The following is a 21,305-nucleotide window of genomic DNA, read 5'->3' as shown; positions in this document are numbered from 1 at the left end:
CCCAGGTTCGACCCCCGACCCCGCAACACCGTGATAGAACGTGTGCGGGACCACCTCAGACATCAACTCGATCCGAGTGCCATTATCGAGAATAGTAAGGGCAAGTTACGACAGGTGTGGGCTATAGTCTGTCTGTAAACTCAAGAGCGAGCAGCGCTTTTGGTGGGGGAAGTGGCCTTTCCCGGAAGAACGCTGCCACCGGCCTACAGGGGCATCCAAAATCAGTTGCCCATTATCGGTCTAGCGGTGTAGATCAGCGTGCAGTGATATACGTCGTTTCTGTTCGTGGGATCTTAGTTGCCAGTGTCAGTGAGTTAACGTTGTATACTTACTGATGTACTCCGATATCCGGAAGTGATGGATAATCGTCTAGCATTGCAAGAAAATGTGTAAAATACGAAGAAGTGAAGGTATTTGCGGAGTAGCAAGCGTTCGATCGTCTCTAATGTTATTACAGCGTGTATTAAAGAGGCGGCCCAAAAAGAGCTATTGGCTAATATTACCAGTCCCAATTAAAGGGCTGCAATCTATGCAAACGTCAGCCTCACCCAATAGGACACATAAGTAAGTAACGGAAAAAAAAGCCGCATGGTTTACTGGAATCGCCGCGAAGGAAAACTAATAGTTTTGGGAGGAAACCCATCGGTATAGATACCTTTGATGCTTATGGAACACTAAATCTGAACCTCGATCACTATGCACCTGATTCTAAGACATATGGCTTAAAACATGTGTGCAATAGCTATTCGAAACACTGCTGAAATTTCATTCGAAACATGTACACCGATTCTAGACTTACAAGCAAAAAGCTTGACATTCGAGATGCGTTCACATATTCATTTTTATGTTTTGGTAAGAACTTTATTTGTTAATCTAAAGCAATGTTATCCTCTTCAAAATATTCCCGAATATATACTATACACTTATACCAGTACTTTTCCAGTTCCCGAAACACTTTAGGTGCTGTTTCTTTGGGGTAGTTAATAGGTCTCTTAACTGTGCACTTTTAATCTCATCCATGCTTGTAAAATCGCTGTCCTTTAAGGCCCGCTTTGAAATGTTTATCCACTTGTCTGCCCTTGGTTTACTCATAACAGGCTCACCAAAAGCAATATTTACCATTTCTAAAAATTTCATACACTTTATTCTATTCTTATCACAAATTTAATACAGATTCTCTAATTTATTTTTATACAAAGCAAATAATCGTTGAACTACCAAAATACATGTAACCTTTCTGACAGCTGACAACAGAGTAAATGTCCAATATGAATAACATTGTACACATACTTTTGAGGCATGTTTACAAAGGCAGTGACAAAAAAGTGGTGCAAATCGGACTAATACAACACACAAAATTATAAATTTCTGCTTAATTTTAAACATTCTTCGTGTTGCAAGAATTGTTAAGTTTCAATGCAGTCCTTCAAAGAAAACTTCTACCTTTTAGTAGAAACACAAAATGAGAACAAGCTTTAAATTCTACAGACTGATTGCATTATATGGGGCTCGTTTTACGAATGGCAATAGAGGAACATACATTCACATGAACAGGCATTTGGTTCTATGTTTTAGTAGAATCCTGACTTCCGTTCTTATGTTAATAATATTTACTCTATAATGTTGTGTTTCGGAAGAAGCTATCGTTTTTTGTGTTTCTTATGCCCTTAATGCATTTGTCTAGAAATAAACGCAGCCGAGACGTATCTGTACACGGCGTCGCCACAGATTTAAAGCGCGCGCCGCGGCAGGGCCGGTTCTACGTTGTGAAACAGAAGCGTCTCGCGGGCCCCGAGGAATCATGACGTCATATCATGGCATGACGTCTTCTCTCATGCAAGCCAACATCGCTGGTAGTTTTGGAAACGCGGTTATTCTTTGAACATGGCATGCTGATGGCTTGTGGATTTGTGTATGATGGCGGGATTTGTGTGCGTTAAAGCTTTTCAATCACGGAAAAAAATTGATAATACTTGCTGCAAAAGCACGTGTTTGCAGACGAGAAAGGATAGTTTATATTCCAGACAATGGACGGTAAGTAACTTCCGTTAGTAATCTCATCATGCGCAAGAAAAGTAAAATGTATGGTAAATCTACAGAAATTTCATTCTTTGTGCCTATAGTATTCTGATGCATTATGTTACTCAGTAAAGTTTCTTTCAATGCATCTATGTGGATTATTTGTGGTAACGGCGTATTCTCATAACAAATGGCTTCGGTATTTAAGTTGCAATCATCGTAACTTTTTCCTGATCAAAAATTGTGTAGTAACTGTATTCTAACAGTAACCTGCACATTTGAAAACTTTTGAATGTTCACAATTAATCATTGATCATAGTCAGTATTTTTGACAGTAAAATAGATATGAACTGCAGTGACTGAATCCAGGTTTGTGAGTGGTGTAATGTGTTTTTGTAGTGGATGTTTCAGAGTTTCTGAAGTGAAAGTCCAAGGAAGAGAAGACAACGAGAAGTAGCTTTTTTTGTCTGTTTCATGGTTTATAGGCCTACTGGGAAAACTCGCCATGTAAAAAAACGAGTAACGCATCCAGCTTGGTACCTCAATGGTGATGTGGAAATCCGAGCATTGTTAATAAAGAAATTAATTCTGTGTGTGTCTTTGTTTTGATTCCTTTATCATGTTGCTTATAGTAGACCAAATTTAATTAAAATACCCAGGTGATAATTTCAACATAAATTGGACTATGTGCATAGCTGCTTCTCACAGGCAAAGTACAAATATTCACCATCATATGGCATGCGTGTTCACTAGTCAGTTATGGCAAAAGAAATCACTGACTCAAAGCATAATTTGCTTGGTAGACATAATTGGAAATTGCCTTTTTAGTTATAAGTTTACATTGCCTTTTTAGTTATAAGTTTACATTATTAGATTATAGTACTCCCTGAGATCTGCATTTCTTGGCCCTGGCATGATTAGGTCTGGAATGCAGCATTACGTGTGCTGCTCTGCTGTCAGCAGCATGGTAGTCAATGTGTTAAGCAGTCGTTTAGGAACTAGTGTGAAGTATATGCATCTGTACAGCCTTGGCTAAAAAGATACAGCTAGAATGCTAATTACTGTTTCAGGAATTATCATTCACACAGTTAAATATATTATGTTAAATATGTATCTAAAACTGAATTCATGAATAATTTTGTAGTCATTTAAATAAAAATACCGCAAACCGAAAAATTGTCTTGAAATGGTAAGGGATATCAAATATAAGTAAATATTTTTCCTCGGTAAGATTAAAGTGTAAAATTGCTGATACCTGGTTGTTACCATGAGTTCAGTGCTGGCCCCAGCAGAGCAATCTGCTGTGACCACCGGCACCTTCATGCCAGCCAACAGGTTAATACACAAAACAGGGCAGTGCAAGACTTGGTCCGTAATTGTCATTGGTTGAAGCTACTAAAATTAAATTTCTGAGGTATGCTGGAACTGTGTTATTGGTATATTCCCCAGCATGATTTAAAATCTTTACATTGAAATGGCACTGACAGTGTGTAATATATTTTGCAACCAAGAATAGATAAAAATTTATGTGGGAATATATTTCAAGAACACCTTTCAAACCAAACCTGACAGTTATATTGACACACCAGTAAACCCACCTGAATGGCACACTGGGTTACACAAGCATTAGCTGTAGAATAGGTAATTTACACAGAAAACTTTTCATACAAATTTTATTGTAAAGCACACTGAAGTTAAGGGAAATGCAATGCCTAGATGAGATAAACATGGACACACAGTAACTCGTTTTGCTCAGATATATGGAAAATTAACTGTAGTATTATATGATGTATAACATATATATGACATATAACACATCTGAGGTGCAAATTTGTGGAGAGGAGAGATTGCATTGAACCTGTTGTGTATGGTGCATATTTTGTTGCAGTGCTGGGATGATGTCATCCAGATTTCAAAATTAGGGGTCTTGTACTGAAACTCTCATCAGTTTTAATATTTAAAAATAAACACACCTGAAAAAGGAAGCTGAATAGGACTTTAAATTAAATTGCAAAAATTTTCTTGTTTTGCACATTCACTGCAGCTGACACTTAAAAGCTCGTGGCTAGTAGCTCTTATTGACCTTTGTGTCAGCCACAGTGAACATGTTGAAGATTTTAAAGTAACTAAATAGTTGTTGACATTCTGGTATTAATGGATGGTAGCAGGAAACACAGCAATGAAATAATGTGAATGACTTAAACCAGGAATTAAACAAGTCTACATAGCTTTGAACACAGTCATTTCACACTTCTTAGTCACTGCATATTTGTGTGCTATAACTAATACAGCAACCTTTCATTTTCTCATCTTTGATCTGGGACACATGTCACATCTTACTTATTTTCCTAGAGCAACTCTATGTTTACTAGATCCACATTTCAGAATTCTGGTAATTGTAGTGCTACTTCATGCTGAAAGTGTGGGTTGATAGCTGTCTCTTTAGATATGATCTCATCAACTGCCATTTCAGAAACTTGAAGGAAAAATGTGATTATTAAATTTTCTGTCAGTGATGAATATATCACTAATGTATATACCACACAAATATTCATGATGCTATAGAATAGTGCAGGGCCATCTTCTGGAACACCTGCTGGGTAGACTAAACATTGCACTTCACATCCAGTGCATCAATTTCTTCATATGTAGTATCATAGTACACTACTATCTCAGGCTTGATTGTTGTGATGTTCAGTGAAATAGCATTATGCCTTGAAGACACTAAACTACAGGCCTTCTTAAGTTTTTGAATGAATGATATAAGTAAGTAATATATCCAAAAACAATTAAGTTTTACATTTTGCTGTAAGAAACTCGTTTTGAATCTTTCCTTTTATTATTATTTTGTACATGTGTGACCTTTTTGTGTCCTCTTCCCAGTTCGACAAGTACATCTGATTTACTTAATGAGGATATTTATGGTTACAAACAAAAAAAAAGAAAAAACATGTGGTGACAATGCAACCTGCGAACAAAGATCATCTTCCAAAACTTTACGAGCCCAGGAAGTAAGCACAATGATTTGGATATAATAGCATGTTTTAATAAACCAGATGTTTCAGTTATTACTGAGCACTGGTATACCAAAAAAGAACCTTATTATGCACCAATTAACAAAAAATTTCTGCTCGTCTTTCAGTGGGGATATCAAACCTTATGGGGATTTTGTAAAAAGTGTCATTAGTTGGTGCTCAATTCCTTATGTGTTGAAGGTGTTACTGAACTTTCTGCGATAAGCTATAGATGGGAAAGCTAATCTCTATCAATTGCTTGTAAAGAGAGATAGTAAATACTCTGGGAAAACGGCTGGGTAATAGTGCTGATAATTGTTCACAGTTTAATAAAACCTTATCAAACACAAATCAGTTTTCACTCTTAAGAATGGCGAGTGGCACACACTGATCTAACATTACTGATATGTAATACAGGGTACCCAGGACTTAGTACTGGGATACTTTCTTTTGTCGATTTATGTAAATGACAAAATAATGGTCCCCAAATTCAAGGATAGTTCTGTATGCTGATGCTACATCCATTGCATGCAAGTGTAAAGGTCATGAGCAACTACAAAAACTATGAAACTGTATTACAAATGAAATAATTCAGTATTTCTATGAAAGTCATCTCATTGTCAGCACAAGATAACAGCAGTAATGGAGTTTCACCCCACAAGACAGATTTTGAAATTCAGTTGTGCACTGGAACTGATATTGTCATCAAAGAAAACTACTTCTTGGTTAAAGTTAAACTTTCTATATTTAACATGTTATAACATGGAAACTAATTACTGTACAAGAACACAACTTAGTAGCATTAATGTCAAGGACATGAGGAAGAGAAATAATGCAGAATCAATTCAATTGAAACACTTTTAATGTTTCCAGAATGAGAAACATCCCCCAGGCTATGGCTAAGCCATGTCTCCGCTATATCCTTTCTTTCAGGAGTGCTAGTTCTGCTAGGTTCACAGGAGAGCTTCTGTAAAGTTTGGAAGGTAGGAGACAAGATACTGGCAGAAGTAAAGCTGTGAGTACCGAGCGTGAGTCATGCTTCGGTAGCTCAGATGGTAGAGCACTTGCTCGCGAAAGGCAAAGGTCCCGAGTTCGAGTCTCGGTCGAGCACACAGTTTTAATCTGCCAGGAAGTTTCACTTTTAATGTGCTGCTACAGTACACCACACCAGTACCATTGCTGGTGACGGTGATGGAGGCTGCTATGAAAAGCTTGCGATATTATTCAAATCTGATGTGGCAAGTTAACAAAACTTTATATCCATGAGAGTAAAATTATTGTGTAAAATTGATAGCGCAGTGAGTCTTTTCAGGGCCCTTCGGAGTCTTTCACTTACATGTCAACATATTTACTCCCTAATAGTATTTGTTGTTCATAATAGGGGTAACAGAGTGTTCAGTGAAATGAACTTGCAAAATACTGGAAGTAAAAACAATGTCCATGTAGACTATACATCCCTGCCTACGATTGAGAATGGAATATCACATTCTGATCGAAAGTCTTTAACAGGTTGCTGCTAGACATCAGGCAGAAAACTGAAAATCCTAAGGTAATAAAAAAATACAAAGTAAAAAAAAATATTTCATTAGCTTCTCCTTCCATAATTATAATTAAACATAATGTTTCGACTCACGAATGCAATTGCTAGTTAATGTTAACACTAAGGTTCAAATTAACAGGATTTTAATGTAACCATTATATGTACAGCTGACACTACTCATTGTAAAATTATGAAATGACTTATACAAAGTATGAGAGAAAAACAGCATTTGAATTAAAAAAAAACACAACCTTTCTAGCTTTCAGGATTGTTACTTCCTTCCTCTGGGAAGATGAATATAGTTTGTGACTGGAAATGAGGGGAAGATCACTCACACCATCCGTATAGAACAATTATGTGACACATTCATGAGTACTGCTCCAATGTTTGAGATCCAGGTCAGATTTAAGCAACACAATGAAGCAACTCAGAGTCTGGATGCTATATAGGTTACCAGTAGTTTCAAAATATGTGCGAGTATAATGAAGATGCTTGGCAAACACATGTGAGAATCCCTGGAGGGAAAATAATGTTCTTTTTGTACAACACTATTGAGAAAATTTAGAAGGCATGAGAAATCTAGGCTCAGATGGTAGATAGCCTTTCTTCCCTCTCTCTGTTTGCGAGTGGAACACGAAAGAAAATGATTTGTAGTGGTACAAGGTACCCTCCACCAGGTACCATTTGGTTGCTTGTGTAGTATGTATGTACATCAAAATACGGAAGAAAATTGTGACTGCCTACTACATTAAGAAGTAATAGTTGAACTAACCTAAGCTTTGTGATTTACTTCGGAAATACAGAAGCGTCCGATCTTACCCGTCGGCTTTGACCCATGACGTCACAAATATGGCGGAAACGACCATAAATGACAATTTCAATATGGCGGATATAAAAACATCGCATACGTATCATAAACACTGAAATACACAGGTTTCACAAAAAGCCTAATGACTCTAACGGGACAAGCGTGGGAAATTGGGGGTTTTTGGGTGGGGAGAAACTAAATATACACAAATGTAGCCACCGACCGCCATACAAAACCACGCAAAACGACGAAAAAAATCAACATCACGAAACTGACCAAATACCAAAAAACAAATTCTTATCCAGAATCAGACACTTCCCTTGACCTACATAGATCTACAGTAACTCCCGATCCCATAAATTAGGATCGAACACTTCCCTTGACCCATATAGCTCAACAGAACCTCCCGATCACATCCCCCGATACAAAACTCAAAAAACACTTCCCTTAAACCTACACACATCTACAACAGCTCCCGATCCCATAAATTAGGATCGAACACTTCCCTTGACCTATATAGCTCAACAGAATCTCCCGATCCCATCCACCAATACAAAAATAAAAAAAAAAACACAAACCATAGCAAACAAACATTTCCCTTAAACCTACATACATCTACAGCAGCTCACGATCCCATAAATTGGGATCGAACACTTCCCTTGACCTATATAGCTCAACAGAATCTCCCGATCCCATCCCCCAATACAACACTCAAAAAACACCACTAACCAAAGCAAACAAACACTTCCCTTAACCTACATACAACTACAGCGGCTCCCGATCCCATAAATTGTGATCGAACACTTCCCTTGACCTATATAGCTCAACAGAATCTCCTGATCCCAACACCCAATACAAAAATCAAAAATCACCACAAACCGTAACAAACAAACACTTCCCTGAACCTACATACATCTACAGCAGCTCCCGATCCCATAAATTGGGATCGAACACTTCCCTTGACCTATATAGCTCAACAGCAACTCCCGATCCCATCTCCAATTACAAAAATCGACATACTCCACCAAACATTGAGATTAACACTTCCCTCCAGCTATATAGCTCAACACCAGTTACCAATCCCATATCGACCACTACCCATGACCTATGATCTCAAACACATCTTCCAATACGAATACCAATACCAACCTTCACAGCCACAAATCTCAATGAAACACTTCCCTATACCCAATACACCACACATACACCAAAAACAAAAACAAAAATGGAACTTACCACAAAAAAGTTCCAGCCCCACAACCTAGATTGGCCACCTCAATCACATACAAATGCACACACACACACGCACGCACACACACACACACACACACACACACACACACACACACACACACACACACACACACACACCAACGAAAAAATACTGAACTAAAATAAAAACCCAACCCACCCAAACGTCAACCCCCTCCCCCACAACCCCAAAATAAAAAACCCACAAACATAAACCAAATACAACATAAAAAACATCTCAATCACACACTACAACTCAACAAAAACTTCAACTAAATAGATCCTCCACAACAAAAAAAACACACACACACTCCCCCTCCCCCCCACCTTAACAAACACTATACAACAACATAAACCACCCACCCCACCCTGAACCACAGCCACCCACCCACCTACCCAGCCCACCCTAACTAACCACTTTCGGCCTATACATTTTACCCACAGCCCTTAAAAAAACCCGAACAATGCAATAGCCCTCTGGGACACTCTTCCGCCAACAGTACTCATCTAAATGAGACTGAAGGTTGGAAGAGCGCCTCTTCCCCCTCCCAAGAACTGACTTAACCGCCCCCCGCATCCCCTCAATTGTGTTAGTGCAAGCCCCTGTATCATAATTCTTAAACTCTAAACTGTGGTTCACTACTAAATGATTAAATCCCCTCTCACCCAACCCCCTATAAGAAGAAAAAGCATGGGAAACTACTGTGGACCCGGCTCTACATACTCCTCAATTAACCCCACTAATTCAGCCTTCGACCTCCCCTCCACAACCCTAAAAACACATTCAGAACCCCCACCCCCCCGGAACAACAGCCCCCCACAGCCAAAGACCAGCCACAGAGTTCCCCCTCCCATACTTCCTTTTCCCAAACTGCGACTCATCCACCTCCACAACCACCCCATGCCCCCCCCCCCCAACTTACCCCTGTACTTAATAAATTCCGAACACACTTCACGACAAAAGGAATACCAGTCTAAAACAGTCCTCTCACTCACACCAGTCTCAAACGCGCAAAAACTCTGTGGAGATCTATAACAAAAATAATACGTAACAAGCACAATCTCACGCATGCCCAATCTAGACTTCTCGAACCAGGTACCGCGCCTTATGGAACGCCATACGCCATCTTTCCTGCTGCACCACATGTACCCGTCCCTGGTCCGAGAGGCCGGAACTTTAACCAATTTCATCGCCTCACGGCAAAGAGAGCACTTTACAACTTCGGCAATTAATCCGAATAGCTGTAGAAACTTGATCAGGTCTAACGGTGTCTCGCCCATCATCGCCCTCAACCGAACACTATTCATGCGGTCTTTCATATCCATTCCTGAACAAAAAACCACAACCGAATACACTCAATAACAAACTCACCCGACGTACAGTAATTACCATTACATTAACCATCACACAAAACCGTTAACTCACTAATACAAATTCCGCTTCAAAACCACGAACACAGCACTCACCACTGAGCAACAGCAAACTGACCCCAACAAACCAAACAAACGTAAACCATGAACACACCACCAGAGGGCACGACAAACACCCCCACGACATCTACAAACACGCCACAATCACAAACCAAACTCCGCGCCGTAATGACGTCACACACCCCAACACGCTTACGTCACGGGTCAAAGCCGACGAGTAAGATCGGAGGTTTCTGTTGACCCTTTACTTCAAATGTTTTGTCCCACTGATACACTCTGACAATCAGTGACTCGCATCTATAGCAGTATTACAATTTGGAGATGTCAGTAGGCTTACTGCTTAGATCTATTAATATTCCCTCATTGAGCTCTTTTTATCTTAAGATCACATAAACTGGATTTTTGAGAAACTACATACAGGGAGATGTGATTGGCATATAGCTGTTTGTTTACAGAAAAACAGCGATCAAAATTTAAGCAAATCGGTAACACACACTGGGCAAGAGCACATATCTGGGCTAGAGCACTATACTGGATTTCGCCCCCTTCCCCTAGAAACCTTGGCTGGAGTAATAACTATTTGTAGCATAGTCTGAGGTCTACATTATGTTGAAAAGCGATAATTTTTTCGACAGTTGTGGAACACAGCGAATGAGAAATAATGGTTATGATAACAGACCGACGTGTGGCTTTGCCTAATATTTGTTTGCGGCGTATTTAAATGCACTTTCCCACATTTAATGCATTTCTCATAATAAAAAATAAAACTACTGGGTCATCCCCAAAAAACATATATTAGAAAATGAACAATCATCCGACGTGTTTTGATGCATATTACTTACAGATATCGTACACAAACTGGAAAAATGCAATGGGCGTTCCACTACGTATCCTTTACCATATTTGATTTGTTTTTCCGCATTTGCTACTGCTGGTATGGGTTCAAAGACAAATTCGTGCTGCAGACGTCTCAGTGGTAGTAAGCCTACATTGGTAAGCTCAAAGCTGCAGTTAATGCGTTAGAAACATTTATACACATTGTCCTCAATGCGTAATATGTGTTATGCTATAAATCACTCTGACTTTCGACCAATAATTTGTTATCAGTTGGCTTCAATCAATCACGTAAGACTCTAATGTGTAACTTTGACTACGCTGCGGATTATTATGTCACCATAATCCAGATTATTCGCATTCAAACCTTCTTTCTACATTTAATTCTGTTAATGGAAGCTTCATTCAAACAATCTGGATTGATATGACGTTCCAAAACAATAGCTGATGGCAAGTCTGTATAAACGCTGTGGCCAACGTGTGACGTCACTTACGTCAACAGAGTTGTTTACAGGTCTAGTCACCAGGCAGCGCTGTCACGCTTTCAGCCTTACTGATGACGTCATGAAGCGATTCCTCGGGGCCCGCGAGACGCACGTTTGTGAAACAGCCTGTAGAAGCGCCTTGTGACGTAGCCGGGTTGGCAGAGTGGGGACTCGTTCGCTCGCTCTTCAGTTTACCGACAGACTATAGCTTGCCTCAAACGAAGATATAACGGTTTTTTTACACCCTTCATAAGCGAATCAGTTCCTGTATCCAGGAGAGAGAGGGATCTACGTCACAGTGATAAGTGGGCTCATACTACCAAGTTCTTTCTACTTTTGACTCTATTTTGCAATCACTGGGACAACATCACAAAACCTCTCAATCTGTGAACTTTCGTTTCGCTTCATCCTCCCCTTCTGGGCGCTTTACTGTTTCTGCCAGGCAGTGTAAATAATTAGACATGTTCCGTTAGATAGTGTGCACGGGTATCATTTGGTAAGAAATAGTACATCTGCTTTCCAGTGGCAGAAGTGTCCTATGTTTTTCGCCACGTATAGAAAATACGCTGTCTGACGAAAAAGTGATTATCTTAGGGAGTTTCAGGTACTGAATTTACTTTTATGTGGCCTACTCTTCTTCATCCAGTAGGCAGCTGCTATTTCACCTACACACTGATCTAGTGGCAGGCCCCCAAACACAACTAGCAATGTGTCAGGTGATGTTAAGTCAGATGCACTTGAGCAACACAATAGCAAAGCACGCTGCATCCACACCATAGATAGTCTCTCTGTCGCCAGCCTACGTTTTAGACACTATCGTGACGACCACTATCTGGCCGTTTGCTCTGTTGAGCAATTTAGTGAAGAAATGCTAAGAATGACGGTTTGACACATCATTAGACACAATATTTCATATCGACTACTCCATATTGGAAACTGTCTGGATAGCAGACGCTACTTCATGTACGTTGTAGAACCTCTGGTAGTGGCCTTCTTTCAGGCAACCCCGTATGATATTACAACTTCCTGGCTGCGTCAGTGGGCTGTGTCCTCGGCTACAATGTAGACAGAGTTAGTTTCCGGTATGACAGGGAAGGAGGCTTCTGGAAATGATGAGCCAGACTTTATGTAATCCTTGTATATGGGCTATGGTCTGAGCCAACTAGGCTGGCTTAAGAGCTTGTAATTCCCATGTGGCAGGAATTTCCCAGCGCCTCTTGGAAAGAAATTTTGGAAAAGTCCTGGCGGGAAGCAGCACCTTCCAGAGAAAGTCTATTTGCGGGAGGAGGAAATGGCCTATGAAGCCGTATCTTGGAGTGATTTTGAAGTTCACAGAATCGGGGAGTCTGTTGGCATCCTCCTTGGGGTGCAGGAGGTCAGTTTGTGTCCCCTGGGGCGGAGGGGGCGTTTCGAAATGTAATTCTTGAGTCGGTGAGTAGCCATTTGGTGTCTAGCAAGAGTGTTGTTGGCCCTGTAGGGCTTAGGTGATATCTGTGTATTACTGAGTGTATCAAGTCGGGAGAGAGCGATCCTTAGTGATCAATAAAGTTGTTATGCTAGTTCAAAAAACTTTGTAAGATTTTGCAGAGGCTATATTACATTAAGCGTATTTGTGCGCTATTTCCCGGCGTATTTGGATGCATGTGCTAAATTCGCTCCGTGTAATAACGGACAGCGAACAAAGTCGCTACTCCGAAAAGACAGCGTCAAAAGTTGAAGTGTGCTCTACTTTGTTCGCCGGTCGATGGCTTCTTCAACCGCCTCCCAGTGTTGCCCGCCCCATGCCATACACATGAGCGTATAAAGTAGCCATCAGTTGGGTAAAAATGTTGAAAGAAGTCATAAATGCTGGCGTTGTGTTACTGGCAACAATTTTAAGAGAACAGATAATCACACAAAAACAAACTGGGAAAGTAGAAAAAAATAAAAGAAAATGGATAACAAGGTGGATTGAGAGGAGGGATAAATATAGTGCTTCTGCAAATCTTTTCAGGGAATTACCGTGCGATGATTCTTTTGCTTACAGAAATATAAGGAGGATGACATCAGAAAACTTGTATACATTATTTGAAATGTCAGAGGATAAAATAAGAAAACAGAATAGCCATGAGGATGGCAATCTTGCCAAGGGCGAAACTGAAAGTAACACTGTGTTATTTGGCAACGAGTGATGGCTTCAAAACATTTGAATATCTATTTCGTGTACCTCAATGTTTTATCTCCAAGTTCATTCCACGAGTCCTGGACACAACTGCAGAGATTTTAAAACCATATATACAGGTAAGTTTACTTCTTTGTTTATTAAATATTTTCAGAAAATTTGTCAGAAACAATATTTAAATACAATTTTTTTACATGTTACATTTTACAGCAAGCCAAGGGACTGAAAAAAATAAACTGAAATTAGCGTTTGTGATAACACTGTCTATAAATGAGACAGCAACGGATACTTTCAGAATATCAAGAGTCCTGTTGTCACTTTGAGCTGAAGGTGTCAACTGAAAATAGTGGACATTTGTCGAATGTGCTTCAGAAGCATGATTTGAGGGAGAGGATGGAACATACAAACATCAAAAAAAGTTTTGCATCACCTAATTCTGAGAGTTCCAGAACCTGTACAGAAACCTGGAATAGAGATCAACATAAACATAATTTCCGCCCTTTTTATTGCTCATGGAAACCACACATTGCATGTTGTACCACCATACAGCGAGACCTTCAGAGGTGGTGGTCCAGATTGCTGTACACACCGGTACCTCTAATACCCAGTAGCATGTCCTCTTGCATTGATGCCTGCCTGTATTCGTCGTGGCATACTATCCACAAGTTCGTCAAGGCACTGTTGGTCCAGATTGTCCTACTCCTCAACGGCGATTCGGCGTGGATCCCTCAGAGTGGTTGGTGGGTCACTTCGTCCATAAATAGCCATTTTCAATCCATCCCAGGCACGTTCGATTGGGTTCATTTCTGGAGAACGTGCTGGCCACTCTAGTCGAGCGATGTCGTTATCCTGAAGGAAGTCACTCACAAGATGCGCACGATGGGGGTGCGAATTGTCGTCCCTGAAGACAAATGTTGTTGGGCGTAACTGTACCGCACTGCATGGTGTCGTGGTTGCAAAGATGGACCTCGCCATGGACGTCGGGAGTGAAGTTGTGCATCATGCAGCTTGTTGCGCACAGTTTGAGTCGTAACACAACGTCCTGTGGCTGCACCAAAAGCATTATTCAACATGGTGGCGTTGCTGTCAGGGTTCCTCCGAGCCATAATCCGTAAGTAGGGTCATCCACTGCAGTAGTAGCCCTTGGGCGGCATGAGCGAGGCATGTCATCGACAGTTCCTGTCTCTCTGTATCTTCTCCATATCCGAACAATATCGCTTTGGTTCACTTCAAGATGCCTGGACACTTCCCTTGTTGAGAGCCCTTCCTGGCACAAAGTTACAATGCGGACGCGATCGAACAGCGGCATTGAGCTACAGACAACACAACCTTCCTGGTGGAATGACTGGAAATGATCGGCTGTCGGACCCCCACAGTCTAATAGGTGCTGCTCATGCATGGTTGTTAACATCTTTGGGCTGGTTTAGTGGCATCTCTGAACAGTCAAAGGGACTGTGTCTGTGATAAAATATCCACAGTCAACGTCTATCTTCAGGACTTTTGGGAACCTGAGTGATGCAAAACTTTTTTGGTGTATGTACATAGAAAGAGTCTACTGCATTCTTTTCCTCTCGACTCTGAAAATTTGGTATCCATAAATGGTTTCTGGATTTCGAATTAGAGTTTAACTGCGGAACGCTGCGAAACTTGCCTCAGTCCTCTGCTACATATTTTCTGAAATGGTCAAATGGGTCTTCGTTTTGGACCTTGTCGACAATATTACTCAACTTCTCTAATGACTTGTCAATTAGTTATGGTGATTTATTTTTCGTTTTCCCTGCTGGCATTGCTGTGGGCTTCATTTTTTTCTGGTGATCTCTTAGCTGAGGTGGTTGCTGCTTCAAGAGACGATTCCAATTGTGATCATTATTACTACATAAATGTCCATCGTATTCCAGAGATTCCTGTATCGATTGATTAGTTTCCTCAAACAAATTGTTATTGTTATTATTATTATTTTCAAGTGACAAGCAAACTAGATGAGTGGACATTTAGTGTTATTTTATTTGCCTTTGTTGATGCAGATTACTGTTTCCGATATTTGGACGTGGATGGAAATGGAGGTGCTAGTGACAGTGCAGTTTTCCGTGACTCTACTATCAGGACACCCATGCAGAATAGTCAACTTGACATACCAGAAATACTAGGGATGATGATGATGCCTTTTCCTTACGAAAAAATCTGATGAAACCCTACAGCAGAACTGTGTTATCAAATGTAGAAAAATTAATTAATTTCAGACTATCGAGAGCTAGTCGTGTGGTGGAGAATGCTTTTGGCATACTTGAGTGGCGGCTTAGAATATTTCTTAGGCCAATCGAAATTAAACTTTCTATGACCGATAGAGTGATATCGACTGCTTGCAGTCTACACAACTGGTTAAGAATGACATCGCCAACTATTTCCATGCACAACACGTAGACCAAGAAGAGTTCGATAGAGCTGAGGATATTCCAGGAGCATGGCGCGAGCATACGGTTGGACTGCAATCAATGGCTCATTTGGGAAGCAACAGTTATCAAAGAGAAGCCGATAATGTGCGACGGGCATACTCGTATGCTGATTGTTTCATGCAGGAAGGACCTCTCTGCCTTGGCAGTGGAAACAGTTAGAATTTACGAATGACTTCAAGAACGTAGGCGTAAACATGGACAATGGATGAAATTGAATAACGAATTTTGCATAAGTTTTGAAAACAATTAGTGGATACCGAAACTCTCCAAAATATGTAGCCTATTGATTCTTATAAGGTTCTCATTTCAACGAGGTCTACTTATAAATAAAATTACTGTAAATTATAACGACATAATTGGGAATTAGTTGTGCCTACAAATAATTTGAACTCACCACATTTGATTGTGCTCCCCACGTAGATATCACCTCTCCGGGGAATTCCGCATTTTCAAAGGGAGCAAGTTTTGGTATATGAACATGGTCTGTTCCTTGACCACATTTCTCGTAACGGACAGTTGTTCCATGTTCCTTGCAGAAAACATCTTTTATTGTTTTGATTTTGGATTTGAGCTGTTTCGCGTCCATGTCCCCCAACACTGAAGAGTCTTCAATTCCTCAAACAACTGGTTAAATTGAGCATCTTTAAGTTTTGTATTTATATAATTCTCATTTCTAATGTTCCATAATATTGGAAAACTGTGATAAATTTTCAGAAATTTGGTTACAATTCCACTTCATGTTTTGCACTTGGTAATCACTTAAACGCAAAAACAAAAGATCATATGCTTCTCTGTGTTTCTGTTGCTACCGTCTGAAGTCGTTGCGTGTCAATGTGTCAGTTTATTCATTCGCTCTTCACCAATACGCCGAGCGACCAAAGACTCTGTAATGGAGCGAACAAATACGCTCCGTGTAACATAGCCTTAAGAGCGTAACCGCGGGACGGGCATGGAATTCGGCTCAATCATTTGCCAGTTACCTAGGCGAGAGCTGGAATTCAGTGAGTTCAGTGAGCATCCGGTAGAAAGAGGCCGCGTAGCATTGTGTGGAGCCATTATCTAACCGGAGAGATTATTTAATGAACGACACAGACTTGGCGGACGCTAATAGCTGGCAATAAATTATGTTAGTTCCACTGAAAAGTTGAAGGTTAGTGACTTTGTGTGCGTCCTTATCCTATTTGACTGTAGTCTATCGGCGTAAGCTGCAAGAGACCCTTTGCAGACGGTACTGGTCGTTTCTCACTCTAGTGGCCTGGTGTGAGAGTCTCCTGCAAGTAGTCGTACTGTTACAGGGTATTTATTAGTGAAACAAGAGTAGTGACAATTTTAATCTGCTCTGTAGGTGGAAGCGACGTTGGCGACCCTCATTTATATTGATTAATGTTGTATCAGTGTTGAGGAGTAATTTGGGTCCGCCGAAAACGTTCTTGCGTAAATTTGTGGAGCAAAAAGTCGCGTACCTTGTCTCGCTCCCCACACAACGCTTACATGCGTGAGATCTCGCCACGGCGCGACGCCCCACAAGGTCCCAGCTCGAGACGGAAGGAAAGTTTTGGAGACAATGCCTGGCTCCCATGTCACGAATAAAGTGCTGCTACCTGTGCCTGGAAGTTCGCTTGACACGGCACCCGTCTCACGTATTTGGGACACGGCTGATCTGTAACCTGTTCTCTGCACTCCTCCAGTAACAACACAGTTGGTGCTTTGTGGACAAGCACGCAAAATACACTGATGCGCCAAAGAAACGTATAGGCATGCGTATTCAAACGCGGAAACATGTAAACAGGTAGAATACGACGCTGTGGTCGGAAACGCCTATATTAGACAAGTGTCTGGCGCAGTTGTTAATCGGTTACTGCTACTACACTACTGGCCACTAAAATTGCTACACCACGAAGATGACGTGCTACAGACGCGAAATTTAACCGACACAAAGAAGATGCTGTGATATGCAAATGATTAGCTTTTCAGAGCATTCACACAAGGTTGGCGCCGGTGGCGACACCTACAACGTGCTGACATGAGGAAAGTTTCCAACCGATTTCTCATACACAAACAGCAGTTGACCGGCGTTGCCTGGTGAAACGTTGTTGCGATGCCTCGTGTAAGGAGGAGAAATGCGTACCATCACGTTTCCGACTATGATAAAGGTCGGATTGTATCCTATCGCGATTGCGGTTTATCGTATCGCAACATTGCTGCTCGCGTTGGTCGAGATCCAATGACTCTTAGCAGAATGTGGAATCGGTGGGTTCAGGAGGGTAATACGGAACGCCGTGCTGGATCCCAACGGCCTCGTATCACTGCATGGTTGTAAAGGATCATGCAGCCACGTCTCGATCCCTGAGTCAACAGATGAGGACGTTTGCAAGACAACAACCATCTGCACTAACAGTTCGACGACGTTTCAGCAGCATGGACTATCGGCTCGAAGACCATGGCTGCGGTTACCCTTGACGCTGCGTCACAAACAGGAGCGCCTGCGATGGTGTACTCAACGACGAACCTGGGTGTACGAATGGCAAAACGTCATTTTTTCGGATGAATCCAGGTTCTGTTTACAGCATCACGATGGTCGCATCCATGTTTGGCGACATCGCGGTGAACGCACATTGGAAGCGTGTATTCGTCATGGCCATACTAGCGTATCACCCAGCATGATGGTACGGGGTGCCATTGATTACACGTCTCGGTCACCTCTTGTTCGCATTGACGGCACTTTGAACAGTGGACGTTACGTTTAAGATGTGTTGCGACCTGTGGCTCTACCCTTCATTCGATCCCTGCAAAACGCTACATTTCAGCAGGATAATGCTCGACCGCATGATGCAGGTCCTGTATAGGCCTTTCTGCATACAGAAAATGTTCGACTGCTGCCCTGGCCAGCACATTCTCCAGATCTCTCACCAACTGAAAACGTGTGGTCAATGGTAACTCGTCACAATACGCCAGTCACTCTCTTGATGAACTGTGGTATCGTGTTGAAGCTGCATGGGCAGCTGTACCTGTACACGCCACCCAAGCTCTGTTTGACTCAATGCCCAGGCGTATCAAGGCCGTTATTACGGCCAGAGGTGGTTGTTCAGGGTACTGATTTGTCAGGATCTATACACCCAAATTGCGTGAAAATGTAATCATATGTCAGTTCTAGTATAATATATTTGTCCAATGCATACCCGTTTATAATCTGCATTTCTTCTTGGTGTAGCTATTTTAATGGCCAGTAGTGTACAAATGGCAGGTTGTCAAGAGTTAAGTGAGTTTCAGCGTGGTGTTATAGTCGGCGCACAAGCGGTGGGACACAGCATCTGCAACGTAGCGATGAAGTGGGGATTTTCCCGTACGACCATTTCACTAGTGTAACGTATCAGGAATCCGGTAAAACATCAAATCTTTGACATCGCTGCGACCGGAAAAAGATCCTGCAAGAACGGGACCAACGACGACTGAAGAGAATCGTTGAACGTGACAGAAGTGCAACCCTTCCGCAAATTCGGAGCCGAAAGCCCATTCGTGTACCTTTTATGACTGCACGACACAAAGCTGTACGCCTCTCCTGGGCCCGTCAACACCGACATTGGACTGTTGATGACTGGAAACATGTTGCCTGGTCGGACGAGTCTCGCTTCAAATTGTATCGAGCTGATGGATGTGTACGAGTATAGAGCCAAAAATTAAATACGAGTATGGCGTTGTTGGCAGGGAGGCCCCGTCCGGGGAAGTTCGGCCACCAAGTGCAAGTCTCATTTCAGTCGATGCCACATTGACGACTTGCGCGCCAGTTATGAGGATGAAATGATGATAACGACAACACAACACCCAGTCCACGAGCGGAGAAAATCTCCAACCCGAACGGGAATCGAACCCGGGCCCGCTGCATGGGTGGCAAGCACGTTGCCACCCAGCTAAGCAGGCGCACGGGTATTGAGACAACCTTATAAAGCCATGGACCCTACATGTCAGCAGGAAATGCGACACCCACGACACGTCCAGAATAACTACAGAGTGGTTCCAGGAACATTCTTCTTAGTTTACACACTTCCGCTGGCCACCAAACTCCCCAAACATGAGCCGGCCGTTGTGGCCGAGCGGTTCTAGGCGCTTCGGTCTGGAACCGCGCGACCGCTACGGTCGCAGGTTCGAATCCTGCCTCGGGCATGGATGTGTGTGATGCCCTTAGGTTAGTTAGGTTTAAGTAGTTCTAAGTTCTAGGGGACTGATGACCTCGGATGTTAAGTCCCATAGTGCTCAGAGCCATTTTTTTGCCCCAGACATGAACATTATTGAGCATATCTGGGATGCCTTGCAACGTGCTGTTCGGAAGAGATCTCCACCCCCTCGTGCTCTTACGGATTTGTCGTCAGCCCTGCAGGATTCATGGTGTCAATTGCCACCGGCACTGCTTCAGACATTAGTCGAGTCCATGCCACGTCCTGTTGCTGTAGTTCTGAGTGCTCGCGGGCCCAACACCATATTAGGCCGGTGTGCCAGTTTCTTCGACTCTTCAGTGTATGTGGAAGGGATTCTCAGATAAGATACTAGGCCCTTCTTTAATTCCGCGTCATGAATTTCGGAGTAGCGGCTAGAGTGAGTGGTGTCTTCATCCCGTACCGGATGCTCAAAATATCAGAAGTCAGCAGCAGTTGCGTAACCGCAGTCACTTCTGTATTGTTATTTCTTTAACCTGTGGTATAAATGTCAGCTCATACACGCGAAGCACTGCGAGATGAAGCAAAGATCTGTCGCAATACTCGAAAATTGTAAGAAAAGATGCCGTGCGTCGTATAATCAGATTATTGCAAAGGACATTCCTCTGGTGTTACGTTCTCCGCTTGTTTGCTTCACATGACGACAGAACTCCTGACAAACAATGCCCTCCTGTACGTGGCTGGTATCCTTGAATCCACTTTACACTGCCATTGCTGATAACGCCACTGTTCTTTATTTCTGTCGCCAAATCGTCCTCCACGTCAGTAGATCGTCCACCGCCATAATGAACACAAAGGCTAAGAAGGACACCGAAGGTACGTACAATTTACAAAAAGCCTAGTGAGACGTTCCAGGTTTCGACATTCAGTAAGCTGTCTTCATTAAACTAATACGTTATCCTTGGATATACGTTTTTATATTGGTGGAGTCCTCATGTGTGCTGTAATTACAGTCGCGTTTTATAATGCAAATGCAGTGCTATTCATTTATTTTGTGCTTTCAGGGTCTGCGATGTGCCCCACATAGGGAAATGAAAATAGTTAAATCACGTTTGCTTTTTTTGATCAGTAATAAGAAAAAAAGTTGGAACGGATTTA

The 21,305-nt window shown here is 41.9% G+C and overlaps 1 protein-coding gene across 1 annotated transcript in view; it reads left to right on the top strand.

The window, feature by feature from the left end:
* Positions 1-20,992: 20,992 nt before the first annotated feature.
* Positions 20,993-21,305, top strand: part of LOC124616118 (synaptic vesicle glycoprotein 2A-like) — a 197,792-nt gene continuing 197,479 nt past the window's right edge. The window contains exon 1 of the mRNA XM_047144382.1: positions 20,993-21,023. Within this exon, the coding sequence (XP_047000338.1) occupies positions 20,993-21,023 (31 nt within the window). The remainder of the gene's footprint in view (positions 21,024-21,305) is intronic.

The sequence above is a fragment of the Schistocerca americana genome, chromosome 5 (genome assembly GCF_021461395.2).
Source record: "Schistocerca americana isolate TAMUIC-IGC-003095 chromosome 5, iqSchAmer2.1, whole genome shotgun sequence".
Classification (NCBI taxonomy): Eukaryota; Metazoa; Arthropoda; class Insecta; order Orthoptera; family Acrididae; genus Schistocerca; species Schistocerca americana.
Note: the sequence above shows the minus strand (reverse complement) of the source record. Positions and strands in the feature narration are given on the sequence as shown.